The following is a 14,485-nucleotide window of genomic DNA, read 5'->3' on the forward strand; positions in this document are numbered from 1 at the left end:
GTAAGAGTCCTACTCTGGCACCCCAACGCAAAAGACGATCCCTTCAGAGACACTGCGTCCTTGGATTTCACCATCTCCTCCGATGCCCCTGCGGTCCCGTACCCTCTGAAGCCGTACAGCCAATTGCCTAAATAGGCTGAAGGCTCTACCTCAGTACAATTCAAAAAAATATACGATAGCCTGGAGTTTCTCTAAAGGCATAATTCGTTAAAAATATAATCTGCCATTTAGCAATTTTACTGGAGGCAAAATTATTCTCAAGTTTCCACTCAATCAATGAGCATAAACCAAAACACTAATTGCCCAAAACACAGGATAATAAAGCAAATTATTGATCGTAATCAAGATTTGACTAGAACCGGATTGCTCTGGTCTGTGAAGTACCTTAGGACGATCTATGGTCATGAAAAGCAATGTATACATACAAGTCTCTCTTTCAAGGTGACCAAATCTAGACTGATTACGGTGCATTTCCAAGGCAATGCTTCAGTTCAATGAACTAGTTTAGACATTACAGCAGGGTAAAAGGCCCTTTCGGCCCATGAGCCTGTGCCGCTCAATTACACCCACATAACCTACACCCCCGGCTCGTTCTTTTGAAAGGTGGGAGGAAACCCACGCAGACAATGGTAGAACATACAAACTTCTTACAGACCGTGCCAGATTCAAACCCCAGTCTCTGCATTGCATTGCACAAACCAATACACTTACCTTCACTTGAGGAATGGAAGAGATTGTGTACTGAAGGCAAATTAATTGACTAAATGGGAACTCATTGAAGTAAACTTAAAATAATTGTAGCTTTTGAGTGAGTAAAATCAGAATGAGGCTGATTTGTGGATCAGGATTGTTTTGGTCCAGGTTACAAGTGTGCAACTCACAATTGAGAACCGTGATTTGCTTTGTGATATTGACACATCATCTGCTAACTTAGCTGCAGAAGTTATGCAGAATGTTAGAAACGGAAGTACCTTCACAGAAATTGCTCGAGACAAAAATTGAGAACAAAGAACATTTATTAAACAACAATGCAAAGTTGGGTGCTTCCCCTTACCAAGGGAATACACACACACACACACACACTGGGGCTCACCCAACTTTTATACAATTCATTTCAGTATAGGAATACCCCCCCCCCTCCCCCTTACATTCTTCTGCCTCCTGGAGAGGTTTGGCATTAGGCAATCCTGCCTGCCTACATGCTGTTTCTGTGCACTTGGAGGACCAGGGGGTTGTCAGTGTCTTATCATGTCTTATCATGGGTCCTCTACCGGCACCACCTACGGCTCCTAGAACGCTTCCACCAGCGTTGTCTCCGCTCCATCCTCAACATCCATTGGAGCGCTTTCATCCCTAACGTCGAAGTACTCGAGATGGCAGAGGTCGACAGCATCGAGTCCACGCTGCTGAAGATCCAGCTGCGCTGGATGGGTCACGTCTCCAGAATGGAGGACCATCGCCTTCCCAAGATCGTGTTATATGGCGAGCTCTCCACTGGCCACCGTGACAAAGGTGCACCAAAGAAAAGGTACAAGGACTGCCTAAAGAAATCTCTTGGTGCCTGCCACATTGACCACCGCCAGTGGGCTGATAACGCCTCAAACCGTGCATCTTGGCGCCTCACAGTTTGGCGGGCAGCAACCTCCTTTGAAGAAGACCGCAGAGCCCACCTCACTGACAAAAGGCAAAGGAGGAAAAACCCAACACCCAACCCCAACCAACCAATTTTCCCCTGCAACCGCTGCAACCGTGTCTGCCTTTCCCGCATCGGACTTGTCAGCCACAAACGAGCCTGCAGCTGACGTGAACTTTTTACCCCCTCCATAAATCTTCGTCCGCGAAGCCAAGCCAAAGAAAGATCATGTCTTTGTTCTAATTTACACCTTCCCGACCCTCAGGGCTGTGTCCTCTTCATATGTAGAACTGGCTAATACTGTCTAAGGCTTACTAATTACATATGCAAACTTACTAATTCTATCTGGGGCTAGAAGACCCTTATCTTATTCAGACTAACTCTACTTCCTACATTCTATTATCTATTGTCTATCCTTATCTCATTCATACGGTGAACTTGCTGATTCTTAAAGGCTAGGAGATTCTTATCTTACTCAGACTGACTCTGCTTCCTGCATTCTAATATCCATGTCTTATCCAGTTCATACTGGCTTTATTCATTTACCCATGTATCAATTTTAGTTTCTTCATTTTCATATTTTTATATCAGTTGTACTCATCTCTCACAACCCCTATAAGGATTCTATTCATTTCTTTCAACTTCTCCACCCCCATCACATCTGCTCACAAGATGATCTTCCATTTCAGAATATCTGAGAGCTCCCCCTCTATTGCCCTGGCCCCTTCCACCCCATGACGCAACAAGCACAGGATTCTCTTTGTCTCTACTTTCCCTCCCACTCCCATCTGACTATCCTTCGCAATTTCCATCAACTACGATCCCACCACCTGACACATCTTCCCCTTTCCACAGGGTCAGCTCCCTCCAGGACTCACTCATCCACTCCCACCAAGCCTCCCTTTGGAACCTACCCCTGTGGTTGCAAAAAATGCTGCACACCTCCTCATTCGGGGGTCCCAAACAGCCCTTCCAAGTGAAGCAACTTGTGAAGCTGCAGGGGTCATCTACTGCATCCAGTGCTCCCATTGTAGCCTCCTCTAAATCAGAGAGGCTTGGTGCAGAATGGGAGATCATTTGAATGGGCATCTTCTCAGTCTGCTGTACTAAGACCTCTCAGAGGCCAAACCCTAACCCACTCCCACACCGTCATGTCTATCCATGGCTTCATGCACTGCCAAACCGAGGGTACCTCCTAATTGGAGGAACAATGCCTATTATCCCACCTGGGCACTCTCCTACAAGATGGCATTAACGTGGACCTTCCATTTCCATGAAACCCTTCCCAAGAGTCTCTCTCTTCCCCATCTGCTGCCTTTCCTCCACCTTCCCTCTCCATTCAGAACTACCCCCCTCTCCCCATTACTTCTTGCCGCTTTTCTTTTCTGTCCTCCCACCCATACCCCTTTGCCCTTTTACCTATGGGCCCGTGCCCCTCCCTCTCTCCACCTTTTTATCCCGCTGTTTGCCTGAAACATTGGATACCCCTTACTTCCTATGTTGAATGACTCCAGCATGTGTGCAGAATCACAAGAAGCTGGTTTGTAAGGCCAGCAGGCGATCAAGAACGCTAATGGTATGTTGGCCTTCATTGCTAGAGGGATTGAATTTGGGAACCGGGAGGTTATGCTACAACTGTACAAGCTGGAGTACTGGTGCAGTACTGGTCTCCTTACTCCTGGCTTTGGAGGCAAAGCAAAGGAGGTTCACCAGGTTGATTCATGAAATGAAGGGGTTAGACTATGAGGAGAGATTGTGTTGTCTGGGACTGTATTCGCTAGAATTCTGAAGAATTAAGCAAATTTTATAGAAACCTATAATTTTATGAAGGCATAGATAAGATAGAGGTAGATAAGTTGTTTCCATTGGTGGGGGAAACTAGAACTAGATTCAAGATAGTAGATTCAAGATAGTAGATTTAGGATAGAGATTAAGAAGAACTGCTTTTCCCAGCGAATAGTGAATCTAAGGGATTCACTGCCCATTGAAGCAGCGGAGGCTACATCAATAAATATATTTAAGACCAGGTTAGAAAGATTATTACAAAGTATGGGAATTTAGGGATCGGGGGGGAAAAGCCAGGGAGGTGGAAATGAGCCCATCATCAATCAGATCAGCCATGACCTCATTGAATGGCAGAGCAGGTTCGATGAGCCGAATGGCCAACTCCTGCTTCTATTTTATGTTCTATTGCACTCACATACAATTTTTCTTTTCGGTTATCTCAAAACCATAAACGTTCCAGGTCTTTGCACAGTGACGCAGTTGAGTTACCGCCCCACAGCTCCAACAACCCAGGGCTGATGGATACTGTCTGCATGCTCTCCCTCATATCTTCCAGCTGCCTCTGGTTTCCCCCCCCACACCACTTCCCAAAGACTTTCTGAGAGGAGTGCCAGTGACCCAGGTTCATATCTGGCGCTGTCTGTAAGGTGTTTGTACATTCACCCCGTGTGTGCATGGCCTTCCTCCGGGTGTTTCGGTCACTTACCACCCTTCAAAATGTATGGGAATTGTAGGTTAATTGGAATATTTGGGGGTTATGGCCCAAAGGGCTTGATACTGTGCTGTACATCTAAATTTAAAAAAGAGTTGTTGATTGACTTGTGGACCAATCAGGTCGCTCGGTGAGAGAATGGAACCAACTAGAAAGCTAAGAACTGGCTGAATTGCCTTCTCCAAAATTAAAAGAATATATACATGAATATAAACAAGTTTTGGTATTCTGGATGAAGAGCTAGCTTTTTTCTGATACTCAATCAAAGTTATTTTTTTCAAGTACAAAGGCATATTAGAAGTCATAAGAATTTTACTACTCTTCTTTACGCATCCAGTTTGGACCAAAATGCCTTGAATCCATGGGGAGAGTGGTGATGGAAAGGGGAGAGAGTTGCTAAATATTAGGAATTCAATCCCAATCCATTTAGACATCTGACTGAAGTAAATGTTTCCACCAGATCCTGTCATTAACAAGGATTCACGTTTATCGTCATCTGATTGTACAAGTACAACCCGACGCCACAACATTCTCCAGTCCTCGGTGCAAAACACGCTGACGCACAACCAGACAGAACACACATACAGACAAACAATAAATACGCAGGACAAGTGTTCATATGTACATGTAAATGATAGTTTCATGAATATGAGAGTTTTGGATGGTTAGTGTGAGCAGATCCTTTAGTCCTTCAGCATTCTCACTGCCTGTGGGAAAAAGCTGTTCCTCAGCCTTCCCACTGATCTTGGGCCCGTCTTCCATTTATTGACCAGATGCTCCCACAATTTCTTCCTTTCACACCCTCTTTGTCTCATGGCAACTCTCTCTCCCAGATAGCCTTGTGGTAGGATTCCATGCTCAGGTGTGAGAAAAAGACAGGATTGGAGTGATCCACCACTTTCTAGAGAAAATGGGGTACAATTTACATGAACCCTGGACTCCAGGAGAATGGTAGCCAATAGTTATTGGCTCAAATTAAAAATCACAAGACCCAACGCCTCACTATGTGTTGTCAGCCTCCCAAAATCATCCATAGTTTCTTTTCCTTGCAACTACCCCAAAATGGAATTGTGCAATTGGGTGTTTAATGGTCTGCAAGTGACTTATCCCGGTCAAACAACATCTTGTCACTTGTCAGGAAAGCGCTACAGCAACTCCAGTTCCTGAGAAGACTGAGGCTACCGGCCGCCCTTCCGTCAACTTTCTACAGGAGCTCTCTTGAAAGTGTCCTGGCTGGATGCATTGCAGCATGGTATGGTTGCTGTAGAGCACTGGATCGAAGGTGAATCTACAGGACCAGAAGAGTGTCCAAGAGGATCACTGGAGTCTCCTTCCCCCTCAATTGACGTGAGCTATCGGGATTGTTGTTTGAAGAGGGCTGGCAAAATTATTAAGGACTCCTACCACCCCACCCACAGCATTTTTAAGTCACTCCTGTCGGGAAAGAAATACGGGAGTATCAAGAGTCAGAACCTCCAGGCTGAGAAATGGGCAGTGAGAATGCTGAATGACTGATGAACTGCTCATTCAAACCCTCTGAGTACTATTTATTAAATAATATTTATTTATTTTTGTATGTGTAGATACGTATACCTGTGTATAATTTGTCTGCATGAGTGTTATAAACCACGACCAAACACCTCCCCTCTTCACCTTCCACAGGGATCACTCCATCCGTGACTCACTAGTACACCCCTCCCTCCCCACCAATTGCCCCCTTGGCACCTACTGCTCCACTTTCACCCACACCTTCTCACTCACTACCATTTGGAGCCCAAAACAGTCCTCCCAAGGGAATTTGCAGGGGTCATCCACTGCATCCGGTACTTCGCTGTGGTCCCCTCTACATCGGAGAAGCTGGGTGCAGACTGGGAGATCCCTACGTTCAACACCTCAGCTCTGTCCGCCGCAATGGCATGGATCTCCCAGTGGCCGCCCATTTCAATTCCCCGCCCCAATCCCTTGCTAACTCGTCTGTCCATGGTCTCATGCACTGCTGGACTGAAGCCACTCGAAAATTGGAGGAACAATACATCATCTTCTGTCTGGGCCCCCTCAAACCTGGTGGCTTTAATATTAACTCTAATTTCCATAACCCCACCCACTTCTTCCATTCCTCTAGTTCTGTCTCTCTCTCTCCTCCTCCCTCCCTCATTCTTCCCTTTTCATCAGTTTATTAATATAGGCTCCTTGCCTGCCTTTTGCTCACACCTTGAAGTGTTCAGGGCTGAAACATCGGTTATATATCTTTTAAATTTATATATTTTAAATCTAGACATACAGCACGGTAACAGGCCATTTCGGCCTACGGGTCTGTGCTGTCCAATTTACCCCCAACACCCTCAGTACGTTTTGAAGGATGGGGTAAATCCGGAGCCACCGGGGAAAGTACATGCAGACACAGGGAGAACATACAAACTCCTTACAGGCAGGGCAGGATTTGAACCCCGCTCCTGACCGCTGGCGCTGTAAAAGCAGTGCACTAACCACTATGCCAACCATGCCCCTTTACCTCCCGTGGATGGTGCAAGACTGGCTGAGTTCCTCTAGCATCTGTTTTTACTACAATCACAGCATCTGTGGACATTACACTTTACGCTGCATGTGAGTTATGTCTGGATGTGTGCCTGCACATTTTTGCACCGAGAACCAGAGAACCCTGTATTGTCGGGTTGCACTTGTACAATCGGAAGATTGAAAAAAACTTGCATAAACTCAGCGGGTGGAGGGTGAGAGACAATTGCCTGCTGTTGAATCTAACATCTGGGTCCAACTTTCATCTTAAACATGTCAACCCTTAAATTTGATGAACCAGAAGTAAAAAAAAAATACAATAGCGTGCAGTTTCCAGAAAGACAGCAGCTATGCTCCTTGTGAAGGTTTTCAAGCTCGGCCACAATGCAATTTATAATGAACGTGAACTTTAGGCAATGAAACAAAAAAGTCATTTTCAATCTTTTATACATGAAAACAAAGCATACAAGAATGATTTTAAAGTGCCTTTTAACAAACTGCATTCATGCACTTTACAGCCAAGCTGAGGTGAAAATGAAGGTGCCTATATGTTCATTGTCATTCTGTCTCCAGGTACACTACTTCCATGGGCAACAAAGTTAGCAGAGAGAATACCTCGCAGTACCAGAGATTTGGGTTCAATCCGGACCTCAGCCGCTGTCTGCATGGAATTGGCACATTTTCCCTGTGACGTGGGTCACCTCTAAAATTCCAGAGACATGCGGGTTAATTAACCATTGTAAATTGCACATGGTGTGTGGGTGAGTGGAGGAATCCAGGGAAGTTGATAAGAATGTGGAAAGAATTGGGAATGATGTGGGATTTGAGTAAACGGGCAGTTAACGGTTGCCACAGACTCTGGGCAAAAAGGTCTGTTTTTGTGTTCTTCTCTCCAGCCCCCCTCTCCCCCCCCCCCACCCCCCACCCTTACCTTACTTCTCATGTATTCATTTTCATTTATAGTTACCGTCCCCCACCAAAAAAAATTCTGGGAAACAAAGCATTAAAAAAGTGCTCAATCAAACTGAAAGAGAGCACAATTGCTACCCTCTATTCCTGTTCAGGGATGGATTTTTTGCAGGCAATTACATGTTCTTTGCCAACTGATGCCTCGGCTTTTGAAAGGAGCTAGGGAACTAAAAATAAGATTTTAAATGAAGTCATATAAATTTACTGGGTAAATGATCAAATATTTACATTGGACATACAGCATGGTAACAGGCCCTCCCGGCCATGAACCCCATGCTGCCCAATTGCATCCAATTGACCTCCAACATCCCCCATAGGTTTTGAAGGGTGGAAGGAAGTCAGAGCACCTGTAGACACAGGGAAAACATACAAACTCCATGCAGACTGCGCTGGATTTAAACCCAAAGTATCTGGCGCTTTAATAGTGTTGCGCTAGTTACTACGCCAAACGTACTGGTAAATTTCATCCAAAAAAAGCAATTTAAATGATTCACTGGTTCATATACCATTATAGTTAACTGTTTACATAGGGAAACTCAATTACAAGTAAACGTACAAATTAAATGTTAAAAACTGACAGTGTACAGTGTTACTTTTGCATGGGCTTCCAGAAGTAAAATTGGTGCATACACTAGCTTTTTAATGATAATGTTATCTGTCTCAGGAATGTCGAGCTAATATCATGTAGTGGATTCGGATCTGCTTGGAAACTCAAGAATGATTAACAATGTCAAAAAGGAAATAAACTCCAACAAATTCCCACCTTTGCCTGAGAAGTATAAGAACCATTGTGCAATTCCAAGAAGAGTTCACCAACCCAGGTGCACAGCATTGTTGTATCAGCTTCCAACATGGAGAAGAAGGTCTCTGGAGTGGACAATTGTACCCTGAGATGGAAAATACCCATTAGTAGCTCGTTCAACAATTCACCTTTCTATGTAACTTACTTCAAAAGCTTTACATAAAGATGGTCCAATATTTCATCCTGAATTTTTGATTTTGCTCTAGTTTAACCATTAACTGAGCTCTAATGGATTGCAGGGATTGTTGGAAAGGGATATTTAGGAGAGGCCAGGATTTTTTAAATAATTTTTTATTTTTCACACTATGAACCAAAATATGTACAAATGATACACAGTGGTCTTTTCTCCCCTTTTGTTCCCCCTTTCCCTCCCTCCCCTATAACCACCCCACTCCCAATCCGTAAGTATTCGACATATACAATATAGTAAAACCATAAAACAATATCTTCACACAAAGAAAAATAAACAAGAAAAATGCGTCATCTATTTATTACACACTGAATCTAGTCGTTTTGTCTTCTTATAATTTTTATTCTCATTCTAGGGGATGGAGGTCGTAGGCAAGCTCTCTCTGTTTGTTCAAACATTGTGACTTTATTTTTTAAATTATATGTTATGCTTTCCAATGGAATATATTTATTCATTTCCATGTACCATTGCTGTATTCACAGGCTCTCTTCCATTTTCCAAGTTGACATTATACATTTTTTTCTATCACTAAGGCTATCATAATGAATGTTTTTGCACTTTATCCAATTTGAGGCCTAATTCTCTACTTCTTATGTTACTTAAAAAGAAATCTCTCTGTTTTTTTTTGGTATGTTATTTTTTGTAACTTTATTTAGTATCTGATTTAGTTCCTCCCAAAACGTATTCACTTTCATACATGCCCAAGTTGCACGTAATGTTGTTCCCATTTCCTTCTTACAGTGAAAACATCTATCTGATAATGTTGAATCCCATTTTTTTAATTATTGAGGAGTGATATATACCCTGTGTAACCAATTATACTGTATCATGCGTAACCTTGTGTTTATTGTAATCTTCATAGTTCCAGAACATAACTTTTCCCAAACTTCATTTTTTTATCTTTATGTTTAGATCCTTTTCCCACTTCTGCTTAGGTTTATAGTTTATTTCATTTTCCTGATCTTGCAGCTTAATGTACATGTTGATTATAAATCTTTTAATTATCATTGTGTCTGTAATCACATATTCAAAGCTGCTTCTTTCAGGAAATCTCAAGCTGCTTCCCAATTTATCCTTTAAATAAGCTTTCAATTGATGATATGCAAACATTGTACCATGAGTTATTCCATATTTGTACTTCAAGTGTTCAAATGTTAATAAATTATTTCCTAAAAAACAGTTTTCTATTCTTTTGATTCCTTTTCTCTCCCATTCTCTAAAGGAAAGACTGTCTATTGTAAAAGGGATTAGCGGATTTTGCGTCAATAATAATTTTGGTATTAGGTCATTTGTTTTTTTCCTTTCTAAGTGGATCTTCTATATATTAAGTAAATGATGCAGTTCTGGTGAGTTTTTATATTGCACCAGCTTTTCATCCCACTTATAAAGTATATGTTCTGGTACCTTCACCCCTATTTTATCTAGTTCTATCTTGGTCCAGTCTGGTTTTTCCCTTGTCTGGTAAAAATCTGATAAATACCTTAATTGTGCGGCTCAATAATAATTTCTAAAATTTGGTAACTGCAAACCACCTTGATTATACCTCTCTGCTAATTTATCTAACGCTACCCTTGGATTCCTCCCTGTCCACAAGAATTTCCTTATTATTCTCTTTAGTTCATTAAAGAATTTCTCTGTTAAGGGAATTGTTATACTCCTTCTCCGTTATTTTTATCCCTTTTATTTTATTTTCTATTCTTATCTGTTCTGCCAAAGGTTCTATTGCTAAGGCGAACAATGAGGGGGATAGTGGACATCCCTCTCTAGTTGACCTACTTAATTTAAAGTTACTCGATACATATCCATTTATCACTACCTTTGCCAACGGCAACCTTTGCCAACAATGCTTTAATCCAATTTATATATTTTTCTGGTCGACTGAACTTCTGTAATACTTTAAATAAGTAATTCCACTCTACTCTGTCAAAGGCTTTTTCTGCGTCTAGAGCAAAAGCCACTGTTGGTTTCTTATTTCCCTGAACTGCATGAATTAGGTTAATAAGTTTACAGACATTGTCCAATGTTCGTCTTTTCTTAATAAATCCAGTTTGATCTTGTTTTACTATTTTAGGTACACAGTCGGCCAATCTGTTTGCTAATAATTTCGCTATTATCTTATAGTCTGAGTTAAGTAGAGATATTGGTCTATATGATGCTGGTGTTAATGGATCCTTCCCCACCTTTGGTATTACTGTAATTATTGCTGTCTTACATGAATCTGGCAAGTTTTGTGTTTCTTCTATCTGGTTCATTACTTCCAGAAGAGGAGGAATTAATAACTCTTTAAATGTTTTATAGAATTCTATTGGAAATCCGTCCTCTCCTGGTGTTTTATTGTTCGGCAGCTTTTTTAATATATCCTGTACTTCCTCTATTTCAAATGGTTTTATCAGTTTGTTTTGTTCCTCTTCTTACAATTTCGGCAGTTCAATTTTAGCTAAAAATTCCTCTATTTTATCATCTTTCCCCTCGTTCTCAGTTTGATACAATTGTTCATAAAATTCCTTAAAATTTTCATTAATCTCTGTTGGATTATATGTAATTTGTTTGTCCTTTTTCCTTGATGCCAGCATCGTTCTTTTAGCTTGTCCTGTTTTAAGTTGCCAGGCTAATATTTTGTGTTTTTTCTCCTAGTTCGTAATACTTTTGCTTTGTTTTCATTATGTTCTTTCCCATCTTATACGTTTGTAATGTTTCATATTTTATTTTTCTGTCCACCAGTCCTCTCCTTTTCGTTATATCATCCCTTTTTACTAATTCCTTTTCTGTACTTACTATCTTCCTTTCCAACTGCTCTATTTCCCGATTGTAATCCTTTTTCATCTTAGTCACATAACTTATTATCTGCCCTCTCATGAAGGGTTTCATTGTGTCCCATAATATAAATTTGTCTTTCACTGATTCCGTATTTATTTCAAAATATGTTTTAATTTGGCGTTCGATAAACTCCCTAAATTCTTGCCTTTTAAATAGCATGGAGTTTAACCTCCATCGATATGTTCTTGGTGGGATGTCCTCCAGTTCTATTGCTAATAACAGGGGTGAATGATCTGATAGTTGTCTAGCTTTATATTCAGTTTTCCTAACTCTCCCTTGAATATGGGCCGACAACAAAAACATATCAATCCTTGAGTAAGTTTTGTGCCTACTCGAATAGATTTAACCATGAATTTGGCTACTTTATTCTTTTTACTTGTCTTTTGCCGTTTTATCCAATATTGGGTCCAAATTAAGGTTAAAATCCCCTCCTATCAATATATTTCCTTGTGTGTCGCAATTTTCAAAAAATAGCCTGCATAAACTTTTGATCCTCCTCGTTAGGTGCGTATATATTAAGCAAATTCCAAAATTCTGAGTATATCATTGCATACCTCCCTGTCGGATCTATTATTTCCTTCTCTATTTTGATTGGTACATTTTTGTTAACTAGTATGGCTACACCTCTAGCTTTTGAATTATAGGATGTTGCCATTATGTGTCCTACCCAGTCTCTCTTTAGTTTGTTATGTTCCGCTTCATTTTGATGCGTTTCCTGCACAAATGCTATATCTATTTTTTCCTTCTTCAATAAATTTAGTAGCCTCTTCCCTTTAATTTGGTTTTGTATTCCATTAGTGTTTATAGTCATATAATTCAATATGGCCATCTTATATCTTGCATACACCTCTTTTCCACCTCCATCCCCCTTTTCCCCATTTTCATCTCTTAGTTTTCTCTTAGTACTCTTAATGTACGACAACACATTTAAGACAAAGTACCCCTACAGTTCCCACATCCATTAACCCCAAAAGTTCCCCCCTCTCTGAGTTGCCCCATATCCCTTGCCGGGCAACCACAACTCCCATTTTCATTTGGATTGTGATCTTGTTCACAGTGTCAACTAATTTTGCAGTGACGGTTATTCACCCTCTACCCAGCCCTCTCCAGAAAACTTTTTTTTTTTTTTTTTTTTTTTTTACACATATAACAAAGCTCTCTCTTTTTTTTTAGCCCCTTACTCCCTTTCTCTTTTCCCTCTTTAGTTCTTTACATATACATTGTTTTTATATCTTTATATATACTTTATCGCCGTTCTTCATTCTTGTTACATTTCTTCATCTCTTCTCCTGTCCTACAAACGTTCTGCGAATTCTTGCGCTTTCTCTGAATCCGAGAACAGTCTATTTTGCTCCCCGGGTATAAATATTTTAAGCACGGCTGGATGTCTTAATATGAATTTGCAACCTTTTTTTCCATAAAATCAATTTCACTGTATTAAACTCCTTCCTCCTCTTTAAGAGTTCAAAACTTATGTCTGGGTAAAAAAAAAATTTTTGACCCTTGTATTCCAATGTTTTATTATCTTCTCTAACTTTATTCCTTGCCCGCTCCAATATATTTTCTCTTGTCATGTATCTCAAAAATTTTACAAAGATGGATCTTGGTTTTTGATGTGCCTGTGGTTTCGGAGTTCGTGCTCTGTGTGCCCTTTCTATTTCCATTTCTTCCTGCGTTTTTGTCATTCCCAGGACCTTCGGGATCCATCCTTTTATAAATTCCTTCATGTCTGTGCCTTCTTCTCCCTCCTTCAGGAGGGAGAACATATTTTTATGTTGTTTCGCCTACTATAATTTTCCAACATATCAATTTTCTGAGTTAACAACTCTTGTGTCTCTTTAATTTTTTTGTCACTTTCTTCCAATTTTTCTCTTAAGTCGTTTACTTCCATTTCTACAGCCGTTTCCCTCTCTTCCACATTCTCTACTCTTTCCCCTATATCCGTCATTATCAGTTCTAACCTTTGCATTTTATCTTCTGTTCTTTTCATTTTCCTTTTAATTGCACTAAATTCTAATAACAACCATTCTTTTAGTGATCTCATTTGTTCTTCAAAAAAGACTTTATCTATATTCTGTTCATCAGTTTTACCTTTTATTTCTCTTTGTCCATCAGTTTTACCTTCTATTTCTCTGTGAAGATTTTGGTCTTTTCTTCCTCTTCTTCTGTATCTGTACCTGTGTTTGTGTCTTCTTCTTCTCTTCGTTGTGTCTGTGTCTCTTCTGTTTTCCCTGTTGAGCTGCTTGTATACCTTTATTGGGCCTCTTCTTGCAGGGCCTCTTATTGTTGGCCCTCCCCTCCTGGGCTGCTCGTCTGTTGTGCTTCCTGACATCAATCTTCTTGTCGGTCATCCCTCCGTCGATCTCCCACATCTGTTTTATCGCTCCCTCTTCTGCTGTCTTCCTCGTCCTCCAACTGAGCGCCCTGGTGTTGGGCGTCCCTCAGCTGTTTGCTCTGTGGCAGCCCGCTCCTCTGCTGAGCCGCCCTCCCGCCGATGTCCTCTTTCTCCTTTGATTGCACACTTTTGTTTGACTCCGAGAGCCATTTTTGTCGTCCACCGGCTGGTGAGTCGCGACTCCGCAGGGCAGGCACTGACCTCAAGGGTCGGGCACTCCTCGCACCGCAGAACCCTGTTCCTTCGTGCAGGTAAGGCCTTCTTCTTTCTTCTCCAACGACTTTTCTACTTTTTTTTTCCAGTTGTTTTTACTTTCTCCTTCTTGGAAGCCATCTTTCTCTTCTCTGTATCTTTCTCTTCTATTTCTTATATTTTATTTCTGTTATGGTTTTGTGAGAGATGGGAAAATTGACCTAAAATTATGAACATGGAAGAAACTAAAGTTCATCAGTAAAATGGCTGTAACCAGTTCAAACAGGATAAGCTTGGGGCTTAGGATGCAGGAAAGCAGAGTCAGCACGATTAACATAAGAATCTTCTAGTCTTTGTGACAAGACCATAGGACTAAGATAAGGAATGGTAAGGTACAATAGAATGTAGGAAGTTGAGGTAGTCTGGATCAGATAAGGGTCTCCTAGCCCTGGACAGAAGTACCAAGTCATACATTT

General features: G+C 41.1%; 1 protein-coding gene across 1 annotated transcript in view; it reads right to left on the reverse strand.

The window, feature by feature from the left end:
- The window catches only part of man2c1 (mannosidase, alpha, class 2C, member 1), a 105,900-nt gene that overhangs the window by 35,433 nt on the left and 55,982 nt on the right, over window positions 1-14,485 (reverse strand). Inside the window, exon 14 of the mRNA XM_069902252.1 lies at window positions 8,377-8,500. Within this exon, the coding sequence (XP_069758353.1) occupies window positions 8,377-8,500 (124 nt within the window). The remainder of the gene's footprint in view (window positions 1-8,376; window positions 8,501-14,485) is intronic.

Source organism: Narcine bancroftii, chromosome 11 (assembly GCF_036971445.1).
Source record: "Narcine bancroftii isolate sNarBan1 chromosome 11, sNarBan1.hap1, whole genome shotgun sequence".
Classification (NCBI taxonomy): domain Eukaryota; kingdom Metazoa; phylum Chordata; class Chondrichthyes; order Torpediniformes; family Narcinidae; genus Narcine; species Narcine bancroftii.